The 20747-nt window shown below is 39.0% G+C and overlaps 1 protein-coding gene across 1 annotated transcript in view; it reads left to right on the forward strand.

Annotated features, from left to right (window-relative positions):
• SF3A3 (splicing factor 3a subunit 3) overlaps positions 1 to 20747 on the forward strand; it is a 71731-nt gene that overhangs the window by 20654 nt on the left and 30330 nt on the right. Inside the window, exons 9-12 of the mRNA XM_053707158.1 lie at positions 6313 to 6381; positions 7343 to 7410; positions 8299 to 8406; positions 11784 to 11853. Of these exons, the coding sequence (XP_053563133.1) occupies positions 6313 to 6381; positions 7343 to 7410; positions 8299 to 8406; positions 11784 to 11853 (315 nt within the window). The remainder of the gene's footprint in view (positions 1 to 6312; positions 6382 to 7342; positions 7411 to 8298; positions 8407 to 11783; positions 11854 to 20747) is intronic.

Raw genomic sequence — 20747 nt, forward strand, 5'->3', positions numbered from 1 at the left:
ATTACAGCTCATTCTACTAGATCAGTCTCTACTTCATGGGCTTTTAAGAATGAAGCTTCAGTCGATCAGATTTGCAAAGCAGCCACTTGGTCCTCTTTGCATACATTTACTAAATTCTACCATTTTGATGTATTTGCTTCTTCGGAAGCAGTTTTTGGTAGAAAAGTTCTTCAGGCAGCTGTTTCAGTTTGATTCTTCTGCTTTTGATTTAAGTTTTTTTCTTTTCAAAGTGAAAATAACTTATTTTTTGGGTTGTGGATTATTTTTTCAGCGTAATATAGCTGTTTTTATTTTATTCCCTCCCTCTCTAGTGACTCTTGAGTGGAAGACTCCACATCTTGGGTATTGATATCCCATATGTCACTAGCTCATGGACTCTTGCCAATTACATGAAAGAAAACATAATTTATGTAAGAACTTACATGATAAATTCATTTCTTTCATATTGGCAAGAGTCCATGAGGCCCACCCTTTTTATGGTGGTTATGATTTTTTGTATAAAGCACAATTATTTCCAAATTTCCTTTGTTGATGCTTTCTACTTCTTTCTTTATCACCCCACTGCTTGGCTATTCGTTAAACTGAATTGTGGGTGTGGTGAGGGGTGTATTTATAGGCATTTTGAGGTTTGGGAAACTTTGCCCCTCCTGGTAGGATTGTATATCCCATATGTCACTAGCTCATGGACTCTTGCCAATATGAAAGAAATGAATTTATCAGGTAAGTTCTTACATAAATTATGTTTTTTAGGCGAGAAACCATAAGGAAACCTCACGTAAAGGTTCAAAGGGAGATTCCAGAAGAGAGTCCAAAACCAAAGGCAGGTCCCAGGACGAAATTCGTGTTTTGACAGATGGACGGATATGGGCCAAAGCATGAAAGAATTTAATTATCAGAGGGTCCTGAGCCCACCTAATACCCAGATATTGCAGAAATTTTAACCTTAAGAGTTCAAGCACTAAGGCCTTTAAGAAAACCATTGTGAAGGACATCCAAAAGATAAAATATCTTGACTGTTGCTGTAGAGATATCATGTGAAATCATCCATGATGAGAAGATATCCCAGATACAATAGTATGCTTTAGATGTATTTCCCTTTCGGGCTTGAAGTGTCTGAATGACAGGAGCTCAAACACTTAATTGTTGTAATCTTGAGACCTCAGCAACCAGTCCGTTAACCTGAATTGGTGTGGATTCGGATGAACCACTGGTCCTTGGCTCAGCATGTCCCAAGAGATTGGAAGATGCCATGGAGGTTGAATTGCTAGTTTGAGTACCAGAGGAAACGAGGCCTTGAAGGCCAAAAGTGAAGGATAATAATGAAGGTAGCTGATTCCAGCAGAATCCTTTTCAATAACCTCGAAATGAGAGGACTTGGAGGGAAGACATATGGAAGGTTGTATGACCAATCGTGGAGAAAGACATCCACCCCTAAGGCAAGAGGTGTTGGGTAACGGCTGAAGAACTTCGGAACCTGATGATTCAATGCAGAGGCCATGAGATAGATTTCTGGAAGTCCCCAGAGGCTGATTATCCTCTGAAACAACCACCCGTTCAGCTGCCATTCGATTAGAGAAATTTGACTTCTGCTCAAGTAGTCTGCCTTGACATTCTCTATCCCCGGGACATGGACTGCAGAGAGAGACTGAATGTGGCGTTGTGCCCATCTGAAGATTGGAGATACCTCCTTCAATGCATTTAAACTTCTTGTACCTCCTTGGAACTGGAGATAGCTGCAGCTGGTCTTTTGTCGGTTAAGATCTTTACCGCTTTTCCTTCCAATAGTTGCTGAAATGCAAGGAGAACCAAGAATACTGCCCTGATCTCCAGAAGTTTTGATGGTAGAGATTGATGTTTCTTCTCCAACATACTTTTGGGCATATCTGTCTTGCAGGCATCTGTTTGCATAATGATCTATTTTGTCTCCTGAAGAGGAAGTCCCCTGGATAGGTTTTTTGACTTTGACCATCAAAGAAGAGAGATTCTCAGATTAAAAAGTATTCTGATATGCTAGGACAGTCCCCTGCTTCTGTTGAATTCTTGTAAGAAGTGTGTCTGAAACGGACGCATTCTCCATCTGGCCCATCTCGCCATATGGATTACTGAGGACATGTGACCCAGGAGCTTCATCCATTGGTGGGCCGTAAGATATTTGGCATGACTGTTAGAAATACTTTAGAAGAAATTTGACTCGAACATTTGGAAGAGACACAATCTCCTTCTGTGTATTGAAGTGTGCTCCTAGAAACACTAGCCTTTGACAGGGTTGAAGCTGACTCTCTTGAAAATTTATGTCCCAACCGTGATCCTGAAGGACGTCAAGAAGAATGGACCTGTGAGCAAATGCTGCTTGTTGTGAACTTGCCAGGAGAATATCATCTAGATAATAGATTATGAATTGATCTTTGACATGTAGTTCTGCTATAAGGGGGACCAACACCTTTGTAAAGACCTTTGGAGCAGTGGATATCCTGAAGGGAAGAGCTGAAAATTGAAAATGGCAGTCTCCGACCGTGAATTCCCAGAACCCATTGTTCTGATATACTGGACAGACCTCTCTGAAATTGAGTAACCTTCCTCCCAGAGGAAAGGTCTGGGACGGCCCACCATCAATGTTTTTTGGTCTGAAAGGAAGGAAAGGACTTACCACGTCCCCTACCTCTAAACTGAAAGTTGGATCTTCCATCTTGATGCTGAAAGAATTCCCTTCCAGAGGAAACCTTTAAATTTTTATGCATATTACACTGTCTGGACAAAAGAGGGTCCCTTTCGGCCTCTGTAAACCTGTGGGAGAAAAGGACTCTTACCTCCTATTCTCTTTTGATATTAAAGTTTCCTATTGCTTACCGAACAGCATGTCTCCTTCAAAAGGAAAACTTAATAAATTCAGCTTGGAACCTGGATCAGCTTCCCAATGTCGTAGTCATAGACTTTGCATTAAGCTCCAAAATATTAACAGCAGCTGATGAACAAAAATACATTACCATATTAAAATCTGAAAGAAAAGATGCAACATTTGTATTACCTTAGACAGGTTAGAAGACCACACTTCAGTAGCTTTTAAGGTTAAAAATTGTCTCTTTAAATTTTGTTCCATTTTTCTATCCATGGCAGCCTTAAATGATCCTGCATAGTCTAAAGGAAAATCATCTTTTTTTGAAAGTCTAGCAATTGCAGCATCAATCTTGGGAGTAGAGACAAATTGGTTATGAAAAGCTTTTTCCAAAGGAAGATTTTTATATACTTTATCTGGAACTCCACACTGTTTATCTGGTTTAGAAAAATATTTAAGTATATAGGCTTTAACCCCTTAACGACCAACATCGTACTCTGTACGACGGTCGTTATGCCCTTAAGGACCAGCGACGTGGCTTCTCTCTGCAGAAATAGAATTACATACAGAGTTGCCGATGCATAGAAGGCCACTCTGTGGCCCCCTCTGCATCGGCAAGCAATGGTGCCGATCATTGGAGGGTGGGCGGCCCATCGCCAGTGCGTGCTCTGGATCCTGTGATGAACGTGTCCGTGAGCATGCGAGGGGGCGGGGCTCGGGAGCGTGCACACACGGCAATTATACTCAAGGAAAGGAGGGAGAGGGGAAAGGGAGAGGGTGGGGGGAAAAATAGTTTGGAAAGGGATCCGGGAGAGGGGAAGCTACACTATATGAAAAAAATAGGGTTATTTATTTAAAAAAAACAAATTATATGGACAAGATGGCGGACAATAAGGTAGAGGGGGGAGGGTTAGAGAGCTGGTTGGGGGCTAAGGGGGGATCTTAAAAGGCAGAATTAATATTTAAAAAAAAAAAAAGTAAAAAAAAAACGTTTTTATTTTAGTACTGGCAGACTTTCTGCCAGTACTCAAGATGGCGGGACAATTGTGTGGTGGGGCAAGGAAGAGAGCTGTTTGGGAGGGATCAGGGTGTGGGATGTGTCAGGTGGGAGGCTGATGTCTATTCTAAAGCTAAAATTAACCCTACAAGCTCCCTAATTAACCCCTTCACTGCTGGGCATAATACACGTATGGTGCGCATCGGCATTTAGCGGCCTTCTAATTACCAAAAAGCAACGCCAAAGCCATATATGTCTGCTATTTCTGAACAAAGGGGATCCCAGAGAAGCATTTACAACCATTTGTGCCATAATTGCACAAGCTGTTTGTAAATAATTTCAGTGAAAAACCAAAAGTTTGTGAAAAAGTGAACAATTTTTATTTGGTCGCATTTGGCGGTGAAGTGGTGGCATGAAATATACCAAAATGGGCCTAGATCAATACTTTGGGTTGTCTACTAAAAAAAAATATTTCAAGGGATATTTAGGGATTCCTGACAGATATCAGTGTTACAATGTAACTATCACTACTTTTGAAAAAAAAAAACTCAGGACAAAATTTAGAAACTATTTAGCATGGGTGTTTTTTGGTCGTTGTAGATGTGTAACAGATTTTGGGGGTCAAAGTTAGAAAAAGTGTTTTTTTTATCATATTTTATAAAAAAAAATTATAGTAAATTATAAGATATGAAAATAATGTTATCTTTGGAAAAACGGTATATAATGTGTGGGTACAGTAAATGAGTAAGAGGAAAATTACAGCTAAACACGAACACAGCAGTAATGTAAAAATAGCCCAGGTAAGAAATTGAAAAATGGCCTTGTCCTTAAGGGGTTAAATTATAAGAAACAGGAAAAAACTAGTGCAGAATTTGAGTTAAACCAATCAGATGGTACTTGGGACAGATCATCTTCAATGCCCAGGGAACTCTTAATCCCTTTAATAAACTTAGAAATATTTGCAGTGTCAAACACTATAGGTAAGTCAGATTCTAAATCTTCACCATCAGAGGCACTATTAAGGTTTTGCAAGTAATCCAAAGAACCCTCAGGTGTTTGAGAAAAGCTTCCACCATAAATCTGGCCAATATACAATTTACACAGTTTCTTGTCCTGCCAGCAGTGATTATCACAAAGGGAACAGGTGGGCATAGGCTGGGCTGTATTACAATGAAAAAGGTATAACCAGCCATAATAAATAATATGTACTTATAACATAAAAATACATATAGTAATACAAATAAAATAAATCCTACCTTGTAGTTGCCCCTGATTCCTCCTGGGCTGTAACAGGTTTAGGCTGAAGCTGACCTGGACCGTTCTCATTCTCCATTATGAATGCTGAACATACATTAATTTTATATTAAGCCCAAGAAGCTTATAAAATAAATCCCCATAGGGAAAAAATTTGTTTGCAAAAAACGAGTGCATAGCACTTACCAAAGAAGGTAGATACCAAGATGTCAGATCCTAAAGATGTTTGTCAGTACCGGTATCTTCGTAGGGTTAAGAGAAGGAACGCTGCAGTTGAAAACCACGCCAAGGCTTTAAAGAGTTCATGCGCGCGCTGGCATACAAAAAAGACAGCCCTCAGACGTGGCCCCCGTGATATCTCTTACCGATGGCGTCACAGTAACATGGCGGCCCCCACATGGAAACCATAAGGAACGGTTATTCCTACTGCCTATCACCAATCTAGTCTAGTGACCATGGCCACAGCAACAAATGGCGCGGACAACTGGAAGGACACCACACAAATAGGCTCAAGTAAGCTAAGCAAAAACTAAACTTCTTTTCTAGCCCAGAAGGAGGAAAAACGGAGAGGGACTCCTAGCCCTGTCCACCTAGCAGACTGGACAGAGCTAGGAGGAGGAAGGGGTGGTGTCTCCCTAAGGCTTTTATGTAAATGAGGGAAGTGGATAGCTCTGTCCACGCCCCTCAGGAGAGGGGGTCTCACAGGTAAGTATTACCAGGGGGCCAAGATAATTCACTTGCTTTAGGCAAGTTAATTAAACTTGCACAGTGACCCACTCTTGTACAAAAGTAGACAGTTTATTCAGAAGCACATCACCACCTCAAACGCAAATACAAGCACCATATAAACAATTCTGTTGTGCCGAGCACTGTAAATGCATGTGCACATTGCTCATATAAAAATGTTTTAGTCAGTTTAGATTGAGACTTATTTTCCAGTTTTTAATAAGTGAAACTATTCAATAAGTAAAATAAATATCTTTTTTGTTTTTGTTTTATTTTGCTGTCCACTTTACTTAGCCTCATAAATGTCATGCAGTATGTTTAAATGCTACAATCAGAAATTGTTTTGTGTGTGTAGTAGAGACGTGTACACTTTGGATTTTCATTGCATACTGTTACAGCCAAAGTCCTCAGACTTACTGTCCTTGTTTTCTCTGTTACTGCACTTGATTTTATTTGACTAAATAAATGTTCTATCCCTAACGTTCATTGTTTGCTGTTCTAGAAAGAAGCTAGCAGTGCCCTCACTCATTCTGGAGCTCACTTGGACTTGTCTGCCTTCTCTTCTTGGGAGGTAAGCATTTAGAAATATTGATAATAGCCAGGCTATGAAATTAAATAGCTCAAAGCATATTAGAGATTCTTTGCACAACAAACATGGTATTGGTATGTAATATAGATTATTTTTTTTTAACCATCTAAGAATTAAGAATGCAATAAACGGTGTCTTGGCCTAAAATGTAAACTTTATAGGCCCTAAAATATTTTACCAACAATAACAATTAGTTGGTTAGACCAAGCCCCATTATATTTAGTTGGACCATTTTGTGTATGCAGGTCACTTAAAGGGACATTAAACACAAAATAAATGATAGAATGATGCATTCAAAGAAAAGATTAGTCTGAGAATTACATGTAGATGTATAAGGGTAAAGTTTTAGTGTCTATTAAACAATGGGAGCTGCCATGTTGAAACTTAGGTTGCCTTCTCTCCTGTGACCAATTAGGGACAGTTATCAATAGATCACTAGGGTGTGCAGCCAATGACACTGGAATATAACAGTGTTCTGAACTTCCAATATATTGGACTTCCTGTATATTGCAGACTTTTTTAAACTTTCCAATTTTATTCTATTCTCAAATTTTCTTCATTCTCAATATATATTATTTTTTTTATTTTTTTTTAGGAGCAGAAATTCACTACTGGGAGCTAGCTGAACACATCAAGTGAGTCAATGATAGCAGGCATATATGTGGAGCCACAAATTAGCAGCTAGCTCTCTGTAGTGCATTACTGCCCCTGAACTTACCTACCTATGCTTTTCAGAAAAGGATACCGAGAGAATGAAGCAAATTAGATAATAGAAGTAAATTGGAAAGTTGTTTAGAATTGTATGCTCAGAATCATGAAATAAATATTTTCATGTCTATTTATTTAATTTGAAAATTGTTAGTTATGACATAAAGTTGATTTGTTAGCCTACAGGAAGATGTATTTTAGGAAAAACTATTGACATTTTTTGTATTTCTATTAGGAATTGGCCTCTCTTGGATTGGATAGATTAAAGTCTGCTCTTTTGGCATTGGGACTAAAATGTGGAGGGTAAGATGTTCAATTTTCCATTAACGATTTGCAGTTAGTAGGCTACAAACATTGTTACAGTATAGGTTTTGTAAAAGGAAGTAGTCATAAAAATATGGCATTTTATAATCTGAAACTATAGATATTACTTGTAAAGTGAAAGTATTTCTGAGTATTGGTTGTATGTGTTTGCACATTTTCTTTTTTTTGTCTGTTACTAGAAACATTGTTTTAAAATATTAAAGGGACAGGAAAACCCAAAATTTTCTTTCATGATTTGGATAGAACATACAATTTTAAACAACTTTCCAATTTACTTCTATTATCAAATGTGCTTAATTGTCTTCTTATCCTTTGCTTAATGAACAGCATTGCATTACTAACGGCTAGATGAACACATCTAGTTAGCCAATCACAAGAAATAATTGTGTGCAGGCACCATTCAGCAGCTAGCTCCCACTAGTATAGATATGTGCGTATTATTTTTCAACAATGGATACCAAGAGAATGAAGCACATTTGAAAATAGAAGTGAATTTAAAAGTGTGTTAAAATCACATGCTCTGATTCATGCAGGTTTAATTTTGACTTTCCTATCCCTTTCATTTTTAAATATATATATATGTATGTATGTGTGTGTGTGTATATATATATATATATTATATCTATATATATATATATATATATATATATATATTAATGCAAATCTATATATTTAATTTCTAAAAGAAACACTTTTTTTTTAACCCTTGCTTTTTAACGTTTTGTTTTAATCTCCAAGCCCCTCCCCCATCCACCTCCATGAAAAAAATGTATAAAACAGCTGAGTGGTTTTTGTGATGGCATTAGTATACAGAATACAGACAATTTTTACAGCTTCTTTTTTTAAACAGTATTTCTTTATACCTAGAACTTTGGAAGAAAGAGCTCAACGACTTTTTAGCACTAAAGGTAAATCACTAGAGGCCCTGGAATCATCACTGTTTGCAAAAAATCCCAAAGCAAAGGGAACCAGAAGGTAAATGGATAAGATCAAAAATGATTTACAATCTGTCAGTTTTATGTTACTCCATAAAACTATGTTTCTATGAGTTGGCTGACGGTATAGAATCTTTCCATCTGATAAAAATGAAGAATGTATAACATTATGATTCTAAATGTTTGTTTCCTTATTTCTGGTGGTGTTTAGATTTTCCACAACGTATCCAGAAACCTTTTTGAAATTTTAATCTGCAGAAATCGCTTGCTAATTTCTATTGGTGGTGGTCTTTGAGCAGTAATATCAAGCAGGTCTTTTGGTAAAAATAAACACTTTGGGATTTGCTTGAGGTTGTTACATTTATATACACACTAAAAATAAATCTGTTATGTCCCCTAATAAAGTTTATATTCTATAAGTCCCTCTCTTATTAAAAAAAAAAAAAATATATATAAATTTTGTCTGCATAGTCAGGGGATCACTGTGGTAACTGAGCACTGTGCAAGAAAAAAAGTGCTTTTATTTCTGTACTTTACAATGGGACCTCTCTAATCTATATTATAACCCCAAAAGCTCGTATAGGCCCTATTTCATGTGGCTACCCTTGATGACAATTTAGTAAGGTTATCACAGTAACAGCAGTTGGCACTGGGTGATTTTCAATATTATTGACTAAAATGTAAGAAGTAGAACATCTTTTTTTTTTTTTTTTTTACAGTTTTTGCCGCAGCTATTTAACATGCCATGAATTATAAATATCATAACAGCATATTGTGAATCTGCTGGGCCTCATGAAAATAATGATGTGGGTCACTCACTGAAATTTTGACTTAGGATTTAAATGTATGTAGCTAAAAAAAAGCTCAAAATTGGCTCAGCATTAGGGTGAAAGGGTTAAAGGAACAGTAAAGTCAAAATGAATGTTTGGGATTCAGATATATCATGCAATTTTAAACAACTTTCAAGTCTACGTCTATCAGTTTTGTTTAGTTCTCTTGGTATCCTTTATTGAAGAGTATACCTTGGTAGTTTTAGGAGCATGCATGTCTTTTGGATAAAAAAAAGTTTATGCTAACATGAATGAATATCTGTGTTCAACTAGCCCTTAAAGTGATAGTAAATCCGAGCGTCTTTAAAAAAGGCTGGGATTTACTTACCATCACTAAATAAGTAGGATTTTCATTCATCAGTTTTGATAAAAGGGTACTAAACTTACCTTTTCTGTGCCGTAGCCTCATTTGTAAACTCAGTGGCTCCGGCTGTCCATGACACAGCACTGTTGATAGTGTTCCGTATGCTAGCAAGGCTATTGGTTTAGAGGTGGAAACGTCACCTCATCGCGAAAACAGAACTGTGCCGTGGGCGGACAGAGCCGCTATGCTTAGTGAGTAGGCCACGGCACAGAGGGTATATTTAATACCCTTTTTTTACAAACTAATGACTAAAGTCCTATTTATTTATAGTGATGATAAATCCTAGCGTTTTTTTAAACTCTTGGACTTACCATCGCTTTATGGACTATTTGATCACTGGCTGATGAACAAAACTTAAAGGGAGAGTCTAGGCCAAAATAAACTTTCATGATTCAGATAGAGCATGTAATTTTAAACAATTTTCCAATTTACTTTTATCACCAATTTTGCTTTGTTCTTTTGGTATGCTTAGTTGAAAGCTTATACAAGAAAGGTGGATGTCCCTGTACGGTGTGTCGAGAGTTAAAAAGGAGCTATAGTCACTGTAGTAAGCAGAAACTTCACAGACCCAATAGGTAGAAAATAACCAAACAGTCGTTAGTGGTGGAATTATAACCCCCTCCTCTCACCTCTGATACATCCGGTCCTGGGGGCAGGATCACTGAAACCTGTGAGCGGTATGTGCGGTATGCCGGTGGCTCTTCTCCTTCAGCCTGTCCGATGTGGCTTTCAAACTGCGTCCGCTGTTGGTACCTGTACTCCCTCGTCAGACGTTTCTGGAGGGAGGGGGGCGGGAACCACCTAACACTTCCCTGTGTTTTTCCCTTGCGGTGATTGGTTGGAAGACGTCCTCTGCTCAAACGCTCCCTCCTGATTGGAGTGAAATCGATCTCAACCAATCCTCTTGCGGATAGGGGAAGCTCGGCTGCAGGGTCTGTTCAGCAGTGTGGAAGTTAGGGATAGTGCGAGGAGCAGTCTCCTCTCTCAGTGCTCACGCTGGTAGATCACAGAAACAGCACAAAAGAGGAAGCGGAGCACTGAGTAAAATAAAAAGTTCTCTTTATTGAAGCAATATTAAAAAACGAAAAATGAAAACTACAAGGAGATAAAGGGTGCTATTCCTTGCAGTGGGTTCAGCTCAAACAGCTGCTGACATGTTTCGGCATTCCGCCGTTATCAAAGCTGCAGCTTTGATAACGGCGGAATGCCGAAACATGACAGCAGCTGTTTGAGCTGAACCCACTGCAAGGAATAGCACCCTTTATCTCCTTGTAGTTTTCGTTTTTTAATATTGCTTCAATAAAGAGAACTTTTTATTTTACGCAGTGCTCCGCTTCCTGTTTAGTTGAAAGCTTAACCTAGGAGGTTCATATGCTAATTTCTTAGACCTTGAAGGCCACCTCTTTTCAGAATGCATTTTAACAGTTTTTCACCACTAGAGGGTGTTAGTTCACGTATTTCATATAGATAACACTGTGCTTGTGCACGTGAAGTTATCTGGGAGCAGGCACTGATTGGCTAAACTGCACGTCTGTCAAAAGAACTGAAATAAAGGGGCAGTTTGCAGAGGCTTAGATACAAGATAATCACAGAGGTTAAAAGTATATTATTATAACTGTGTTGGTTATGCAAAACTGGGGAATGGGTAAATAAAGGGATTATCTATCTTTTAAAACAATAAAAATTCTGGTGTAGGCTGTCCCTTTAAGTAAGTTAAACTTTGTTGTTGGATTGTGACACCTCTAAAAACAAAAAAATATCTGCACAAGTATTAGTGGATTAGTTATACCAAAAAACTGTGATGTTTTAAAATGTTCTATTTTAGATTCTGCAATGAAAGAAATATTTTTCTCTTTAATGAGAAACCTCTATTTTAAATTTTTTAAGTTACCTTTTTTTTTTTTTTTTTTTTTTTTTATATATACAACAAAGGAAAAAAATTGTATAATTTCCTTTACTATTTTAATTAGTCAATTATGAGGAAAGGATTATTCTATAATTAAAATGTTTAATGAAGCTAATGTGCAGAGATTAGGTACAAAAATAGAAACGCCAGCAGATATGTTATATAAATTTACATAAAAAAATAATCATTTCTGGAGACTTGTAGTAACCCAACATTTCATTTATTATTTTTGGTGACGTTTCTATAAAAAGGCTACTCCTTGACAGTCCAGGAATGCATGCAATTAATGTATTTTTCTATTTTTAATGTATTTACAGAGACACTGAGAAGAACAAAGACATAGCATTTCTAGAAGCACAAGTGTATGAATATGTAGAGATACTAGGGGTAAGTTTAAATACTTTTTCAGTTTGCTTTAAATGAACATGAAATCACCTTCTTTGCAGCAATTGTCAATGGCCAAACTATCCCTCTCCCCACCACTCACCCACCTAAGAAACCTTTAAATGGGCAAACACAGCTAGCCATGGTTAGTTTGTTAGGAAACTTGCTTAGTTTTGTGATATGTAGCAGGATTTTGTTGTGAAGTCTACTGTGTGCATTTCCAATGCTCCTTATTGGAAACCCATAACATATTGCAGAGAGTTTTTTTATGCATAATTAAACAATTTATATTATAATCTCAATATGTTTCATGTCCGTGGTTGTTTGTAACGCTACAGTTTTGTTGATATCTGTACTAACATAATGCACAAATACATGGAGAATGACAACAGATAAAACCTCGTTGCCACTGCTTTTTTTATTCCATAAATGCACTAAATTTGCAAACCACTAGATTAATGCTTAGTATTGTCATATGATTTGAAGATGTTTTAAGGCCATAAACTTAACTTCTAGTATAGGAACTAAACTGTAATAAACAAGTACATAAAAAACATATACAGCTATAAATCCCCAAATCCGGAATTCCAAAATCCAAACATTTTAATAAAAAAAAATAATATATATATATATATATATATATCTCCAACATTGGTGTGTCCGGTCCACGGCGTCATCCATAACTTGTGGGAATATTCTCTTCCCCAACAGGAAATGACAAAGAGCACAGCAAAAGCTGTCCATATAGTCCCTCCCAGGCTCCGTCATTCTCTTTGCCGCTGAAAAAGCAGCATCTCCACGGAGATGGTGAAGAGTATGTGGTGTTTAGTTGTAGTTTTTTATTCTACTATCAAGAGTTTGTTATTTTAAAATAGTGCTGGTATGTACTATTTACTCTGAAACGGAAAAAGATGAAGAGTTCTGTTTGTGAGAGGATTATGATTTTAGCAGCAGTAACTAAAATCGTTTGCTGTTTCCACATAGGACTGTGGAGATGAGATAACTTCAGTTGGGGGAAACAGTTGGCAGACTTTTCTGCTTAAGGTATGACTAGCCATATTTCTAACAAGACTGTGTAATGCTGGAAGGCTATCATTTCCCCTCATGGGGACCGGTAAGCCATTTTCTTAGTCTCAAACAGAATAAAGGGCTTAATATGGGCTATAAAACTGGTAGACACTTTTATGGGCTAGATCGATTGCTTTATTTAGGCATTTTATACAGCTTAATGTTGAAATTCACACTTTATAAACTTTGGGGAACGTTTTTTTACGTCAGGCACTGGCTTAGACACCTTCCCAGTCAGGAAGGGCCTTCCCTGTAGTAGGCAGAGCCTCATTTTCGCGCCATTACTGCGCAGTTACTTTTGAGAGCAGGACATGCAGCTGCATGTGTGTGGGTCTGAAAGTAGTTGAAAAGGTTCCTAGAAGGCTTCATTTGGTATCGTATACCCCCCTGGGTTTGGTAAAGTCGCAGCAAAGGCTGTAGCTGGGACTGTAGAGGGGTTAAAACTGTAACCGGCTCCAGTTTCCTCATTTTAAGGGTTAAAGGTCTGAAATTTGGGGTGCAATGCTTTAAGACACTGTGGTGAAAATTTGGTTAAATTTGAACAATTCCTTCATAGTTTTTCACATGTTCAGTAATAAAGTGTGCCCTGTTTAAAATTTAAAGAGACAGTAACGGTTTTGTTTTAAAACGGTTTTTGTACTTTATTGACAAGTTTAAGCCTGTTTAACATGTCTCTGCCTTCAGATAAACTATGTTCTGTATGTATGGAAGCCAATGTGTCTCCCCCTTCAAAATTGTGTGATAATTGTGCCATAGCATCCAAACAAAGTAAGGACAGTACTGCCACAGATAGTAAAGTTGCCCAAGATGATTCATCAGATGAAGGGAGTAGACATAGTTCTACATCATCTCCTTCTGTGTCTACACCAGTTTTGCCCACGCAGGAGACCCCTAGTACTTCTAGCGCGCCAATGCTTGTTACTATGCAACAATTGACGGCAGTAATGGATAACTCCATAGCAAATATGTTATCCAAAATGCCTGCTTTTCAGAGAAAGCGCGATTGCTCTGTTTTAAACACTGTAGAGCAGGAGGGCGCTGATAATTGCTCTGTCATACCCTCACACCAATCTGAAGTGGCCATGAGGGAGGTTTTGTCAGATGGGGAAATTTCTGATTCAGGTAGAATTTCTCAGCAGGCAGAACCTAATGTTGTGACATTTAAATTTAAATTAGAGCATCTCCGCGCACTGCTTAAGGAGGTGCTATCTACTCTGGATGATTGTGACAACCTGGTCATTCCAGAAAAATTGTGCAAGATGGACAAGTTCCTAGAGGTTCCGTTGCACCCCAACGCTTTTCCTATACCCAAGCGGGTGGCGGACATAGTGAATAAGGAGTGGGAGAAGCCCGGCATACCTTTTGTCCCCCCTCCTATATTTAAGAAATTATTTCCTATGGTCAACCCCAGAAAGGACTTATGGCAGACAGTCCCTAAGGTCGAGGGGGCAGTTTCTACACTAGCCAAGCGCACTACTATTGCTATCGAGGATAATTGTGCTTTTAAAGATCCTATGGATAAAAAATTGGAGGGTTTGCTTAAAAAGATTTTTGTACAGCAAGGTTACCTCCTGCAACCTATTTCGTGCATTATTCCTGCCACTACAGCAGCGTGGTTCTGGTTCGAGGAACTAGAAAAGTCGCTCAGTAGAGAGACTCCGTATGAGGAGGTTATGGACAGAATTCACGCACTTAAGTTAGCTAATTCCTTTATTTTAGATGCCGCTTTGCAGTTAGCTAGATTAGCGGCGAAAAAATCAGGGTTTGCAATTGTGGCGCGCAGGGCGCTCTGGCTAAAGTCTTGGTCAGCGGATGTATCTTCCAAGACAAAATTGCTTAATATCCCTTTCAAGGGTAAAACCCTTTTTGGGCCAGAATTGAAAGAGATTATCTCAGACATCACTGGGGGTAAGGGCCACGCCCTCCCACAAGGCCAAGAATAAGTCTAATTTTCATTCCTTTCGCAATTTCAGGAACGGACCGGCCTCCAACTCTGCAGCCTCTAGACAAGAGGGTAATGCTTCGCAAACCAAACCAGCTTGGAAACCGATGCAAGGCTGGAACAAGGGTAAGCAGGCCAAGAAGCCTGCTGCTGCTACCAAAACAGCATGAAGGAGTAGCCCCCGATCCGGGACCGGATCTAGTAGGGGGCAGACTCTCTCTCTTCGCTCAGGCTTGGGCAAGAGATGTTCAGGATCCCTGGGCACTAGAAATAGTTTCTCAGGGTTATCTTCTAGAATTCAAGGAACTACCCCCAAGGGGAAGGTTCCACGTCTCGCTTATCTTCAAACCAAATAAAGAGACAGGCATTCTTACATTGTGTAGAAGACCTGTTAAAAATGGGAGTGATACACCCAGTTCCAACCGTGGAACAAGGAATGGGATTTTACTCAAATCTGTTTGTAGTTCCCAAAAAAGAGGGAACTTTCAGACCAATTCTGGATTTAAAGATCCTAAACAAATTTCTCAGAGTGCCATCGTTCAAAATGGAAACTATTCGAACGATTTTACCTACAATCTAGGAGGGTCAATTTATGACTACCGTGGATCTAAAGGATGCGTATCTACATATTCCTATCCACAAAGATCATCATCAGTTCCTAAGGTTCGCCTTTCTGGACAAACATTACCAGTTTGTGGCTCTCCCATTCGGGCTAGCCACTGCTCCAAGGATTTTCACAAAGGTACTCGGGTCCCTTCTAGCGGTTCTAAGACCAGGGGGCATTGCAGTGGCACCTTACTTGGACGACATTCTGATACAAGCGTCGTCTCTTTCAAAGGCAAAGGCTCACACAGACATCGTTCTGGCCTTTCTCAGATCTCACGGATGGAAAGTGAACATAGAAAAAAGTTCCCTGTCTCCGTCGACAAGAGTTCCTTTCTTGGGGACAATAATAGATTCTTTAGAAATGAAGATTTTCCTGACAGATGTCAGAAAGTCAAAACTTCTAAATGCTTGTCAAGTTCTTCACTCTGTTCCACGACCTTCCATAGCTCAGTGCATGGAAGTAGTAGGGTTGATGGTTGCAGCAATGGACATAGTTCCTTTTGCGCGAATTCATCTAAGACCATTACAACTGTGCATGCTGAAACAGTGGAATGGGGACTATACAGACTTGTCTCCAGTGATTCAATTAGATCAGAAGACCAGAGACTCACTCAGTTGGTGGCTAACCCAGGACCACCTGTCCCAGGGAATGAGCTTCCGCAGACCAGAGTGGGTCATCGTCCCGACCGACGCCAGTCTAGTGGGCTGGGGCGCGGTCTGGAACTCCCTGAAAGCTCAGGGGCTATGGTCTTGGGAAGAGTCTCTTCTCCCGATAAACATTCTGGAACTGAGAGCGATATTCAATACTCTCAGGGCTTGGCCTCAGCTAGCAAAGGCCAGATTCATAAGATTCCAATCAGACAACATGACGACTGTTGCTTACATCAACCATCAGGGGGGAACAAGGAGTTCCCTGGCGATGAGAGAAGTGACCAAAATCATAAAATGGGCGGAGGATCACTCCTGCCACCTATCTGCGATCCACATCCCAGGAGTGGAAAACTGGGAGGCAGATTATCTGAGTCGTCAGACATTCCATCCGGGGGAGTGGGAACTCCACCCGGAGATATTTGCCCAGTTGACTCAATTATGGGGCATTCCAGACATGGATCTGATGGCGTCTCGTCAGAATTTCAAGGTTCCTTGCTACGGGTCCAGATCCAGGGATCCCATGGCGACTCTAGTGGATGCATTAGTAGCGCCTTGGACCTTCAACCTAGCTTATGTGTTTCCACCGTTTCCTCTCATTCCCAGGCTGGTAGCCAGGATCAAGCAGGAGAGGGCCTCAGTGATCTTGATAGCTCCTGCGTGGCCACGCTGGACTTGGTATTCAGACCTGGTGAATATGTCATCGGCTTCACCATGGAAGCTACCTTTGAGACAGGATCTTCTAGTACAAGGTCCATTCGAACATCCAAATCTAGTTTCCCTCCAGCTAACGGCTTGGAAATTGAACGCTTGATTTTATCTAAGCGTGGGTTTTCGGATTCTGTAATAGATACTCTGGTACAAGCCAGAAAACCTGTAACTAGAAAAATTTACCATAATATATGGAAAAGATATATCTGTTGGAGTGAATCCAAGGGATTCTCATGGAGTAAGATCAATATTCCTAGGATCCATTCCTTTCTCCAAGAAGGTTTGTATAAGGGATTATCAGCGAGTTCTCTAAAGGGACAGATTTCTGCTTTATCTGTCTTGTTACACAAACGACTGGCAGCTGTGCCTGATGTTCAAGCTTTTGTTCAGGCTTTGATCAGGATCAAGCCTGTTTACAGACCTTTGACTCCTCCCTGGAGTCTGAATTTAGTTCTTTCAGTTCTTCAAGGGGTTCCGTTTGAACCTCTACATTCCATAGATATCAAGATGTTATCTTGGAAAGTTCTGTTTTTGGTTGCTATTTCTTCTGCTAGAAGAGTTTCTGAGTTATCTGCTTTGCAGTGTAATCCGCCCTATCTGGTGTTCCATTCAGATAAGGTTGTTTTGTGTACTAAACCTGGTTTCCTTCCAAAGTTTTTTCCAACAAGAATATTAACCAGGAAATAGTTGTGCCTTCTTTGTGTCCGAATCCAGTTTCAAAGAAGGAACGTTTGTTACACAATTTAGATGTAGTTCGTGCTTTAAAGTTCTATTTAGAAGCAACAAAGGATTTTAGACAAACGTCTTCTCTGTTTGTCGTTTATTCTGGCAAGAGGAGAGGTCAAAAAGCTACTGCTACCTCTCTTTCCTTTTGGCTGAAAAGCATCATCCGATTGGCTTACGAGACTGCCGGACGGCAGCCTCCTGAACGCATCACAGCTCACTCTACAAGGGCTGTGGCTTCCTCATGGGCCTTCAAGAACGAGGCTTCTGTTGATCAGATATGTAAGGCAGCGACTTGGTCTTCCCTGCACACTTTTGCCAAATTCTACAAATTTGATACTTTTGCTTCTTCGGAGGCTATTTTTGAGAGAGAGGTTTTGCAAGCCGTGGTGCCTTCTGTTTAGGTAACCTGATTGGCTCCCTCCCTTCATCCGTGTCCTAAAGCTTTGGTATTGGTTCCCACAAGTTATGGATGACGCCGTGGACCGGACACACCAATGTTGGAGAAAACAGAATTTATGCTTACCTGATAAATTTCTTTCTCCAACGGTGTGTCCGGTCCACGGCCCGCCTGGTTTTTTAATCAGGTTGATGAATTTCTTTCTTTAACTACAGTCACCACGGCACCATATGGTTTCTCCTGTTTTTTCTCCTGTCCGTCGGTCGAATGACTGGGGTGGGCGGAGCCTGGGAGGGACTATATGGACAGCTTTTGCTGTGCTCTTTGCCATTTCCTGTTGGGGAAGAGAATATTCCCACAAGTTATGGATGACGCCGTGGACCGGACACACCGTTGGAGAAAGTAATTTATCAGGTAAGCATAAATTCTGTTTTATATATATATATATATATATATATATATATATATATATATATATATATATATATATATATATATATATATATATATATATATATATATATATATATATATATAAAATTAAAAAAACATTTCATTTTTCCTAGTCTTTCTTCACTGCCTGTGTTTTTGTGATTTTTGTGTTCTAAAATGCAAATTGTCTATTTCTTCAAAACAACAAATATTACCTTTCTAATTACAGTATTGTACTATCTTTTTATGGTATTATGCAGTGTTACCTCTAAAGGCCATTTTTTTGAGTGGTCTAGCAGTAAAACAGTTAATAAGAGAACCATGCCTAGTCTGAATTGTGCAATATTTGCTAATTGCAAGGTGCGGTTAACCTAATTTACTGTTTCCCTGCTGGGCTGCTCACAAAACTGGCCTTTAGGTTGCATGTATACGCTATATAATAACACATAAATATTGCTATAGACATAAGATATTGTTGTTCACACTTGGTTCTATCCCCTCTCCAAACTGTCCCATTTTACAGATGCAAATTTTGAAATCCAGCTTTTTTCTGGTCCCAAACAGTTTGGATAAAGGGTTTTTTACACACATACACACAATGAGATTGTTAACATGATCAGTGTTCTCTACGTAATATTTTGCCAGCTGTTGGGCATTTTAATACTGTTATGTTACTAAGCTATCCAAAGATAATTTGTGCAACAAGCATTATAAACATTTAATATTCACTTAAAAGGACTGTAAAGACCTTGTAATTACAAGACAATTGGGTTGTGTTGCTGTAGAATAACACATCAGCCAAGTGTAAACCGTTGTAGAAAAAATTGCAATTAATATTCAATAACCAAACTTAACCCACCTTTTGTCTTATTTGGAGGAACCAATGAAGGGCTCGAGTCTCCAGACAACAAGGTCATATTCATATAAAATATATATTGTTTTGTAGCAGTTGTCTGTTAAAGCCAATTAGGGAAAGATATATGTAGCAGTTTTAACCTTGAGAAATCAGCAGGGTATTTATTATTATTATTATTATTATTAGAAAATCCCAGGGTGGATTCGATTTAAATCAAATTGATATAAATCAGTAGTCAATAAGACCAATTTTAATTCATGGTTTTCATTTTTGGAATAACATTTCAGATTATTTTTCTGTTTATTACTGATTTGGTATATATCATTACATATGCATAGATAGATCTCCAGTTTAATAGGTTAATCATTATTTGATTCTTTTCAGCCGTAGTTTATTGGAAGGAGAAAAATGATTACCATAACAATTTTTAAATTTATTTAACTAAATAAAAATAACCAGTGCCTCTTAATAATGATAATTTAAATAGTTTTATTTAACTAAAACAACATTTTCTTCTTAAAACGAAGAGAGTCCACAGCTGCATTCATTATTTTTGGGAAATACAGAACTTGGCCACCAGGAGGAGGCAAAGACACCCCAGCCAAAGGCTTAAATTCCTCCCCCACTTTCCTTTCGTCACAGGAGGTTGGCTGAGAAGTGTCAGACTATGGCATAGTCTCTTATGGAGAGTAGTACTCTTCGCGATAGAACTGTAGTTTTAAGTAATCCTGTCAGCCTCTCAGTGAGAGCATGGATGAAGATTAGAGTCCGGAGTTGCAGGGAGAGTCTTTCTGCGAAACCATCCCGACTCATATTAACTCCATAAGCAATCCGTGTTGACAAGTTTCGCTGCCTGCTTTTTTGCACTCAAGTCCATGTCAGAAGCAACGCTACTATCTGTCAAACTTGAAGGACTGTGTTACTGTTCCATGGCATAGATTCCGGTAAGATTGTTTCCTTTTCATTGTGTGCATATAATGTATAGATGATAGAAGACAAGGTCTCAGTGGTACTCCTTTATCTTTATGGAATCAAGGGTTTATATCTCCTGAGGGGGGTTATTGAACAGTGAGGGACTTTAATAATGTTATGTGATTCTGTCTGCTTATGTGTAGAGATGTTGGGGCTCATGGCTATTATGGAACGTACACGTTTTTTGAGCTGCGCAGTTCTTGTGGACTGGTGCGCTTTTCCTTGGGACTGCATGTTGCACCTCGTGACCGGGCGTGGTCACGTTTTCGTTCTCCATTTCAGTATTCCTGACCGAGTGGTGTGTGGTATAGAGGCGCAGGTGTTTTCTTATTCTGTGCTCCAAAATTGCCTGGGAATGAAAGGACTTTATTTCTATGTGTGTAGATCAACACCATATAATTGTGCAGTATACTTACTCTGAAAAAATTCAGAGTCCAGCTTCCTCTCAAAGATCTGAATGATATTTTGCTATTAGGTATTCCCCCAATCCACTGTAGCTGTGAATACAGGATAACGTACTTTGAATGCAGTATACAACT

This window comes from Bombina bombina, chromosome 3, assembly GCF_027579735.1.
Source record: "Bombina bombina isolate aBomBom1 chromosome 3, aBomBom1.pri, whole genome shotgun sequence".
Classification (NCBI taxonomy): domain Eukaryota; kingdom Metazoa; phylum Chordata; class Amphibia; order Anura; family Bombinatoridae; genus Bombina; species Bombina bombina.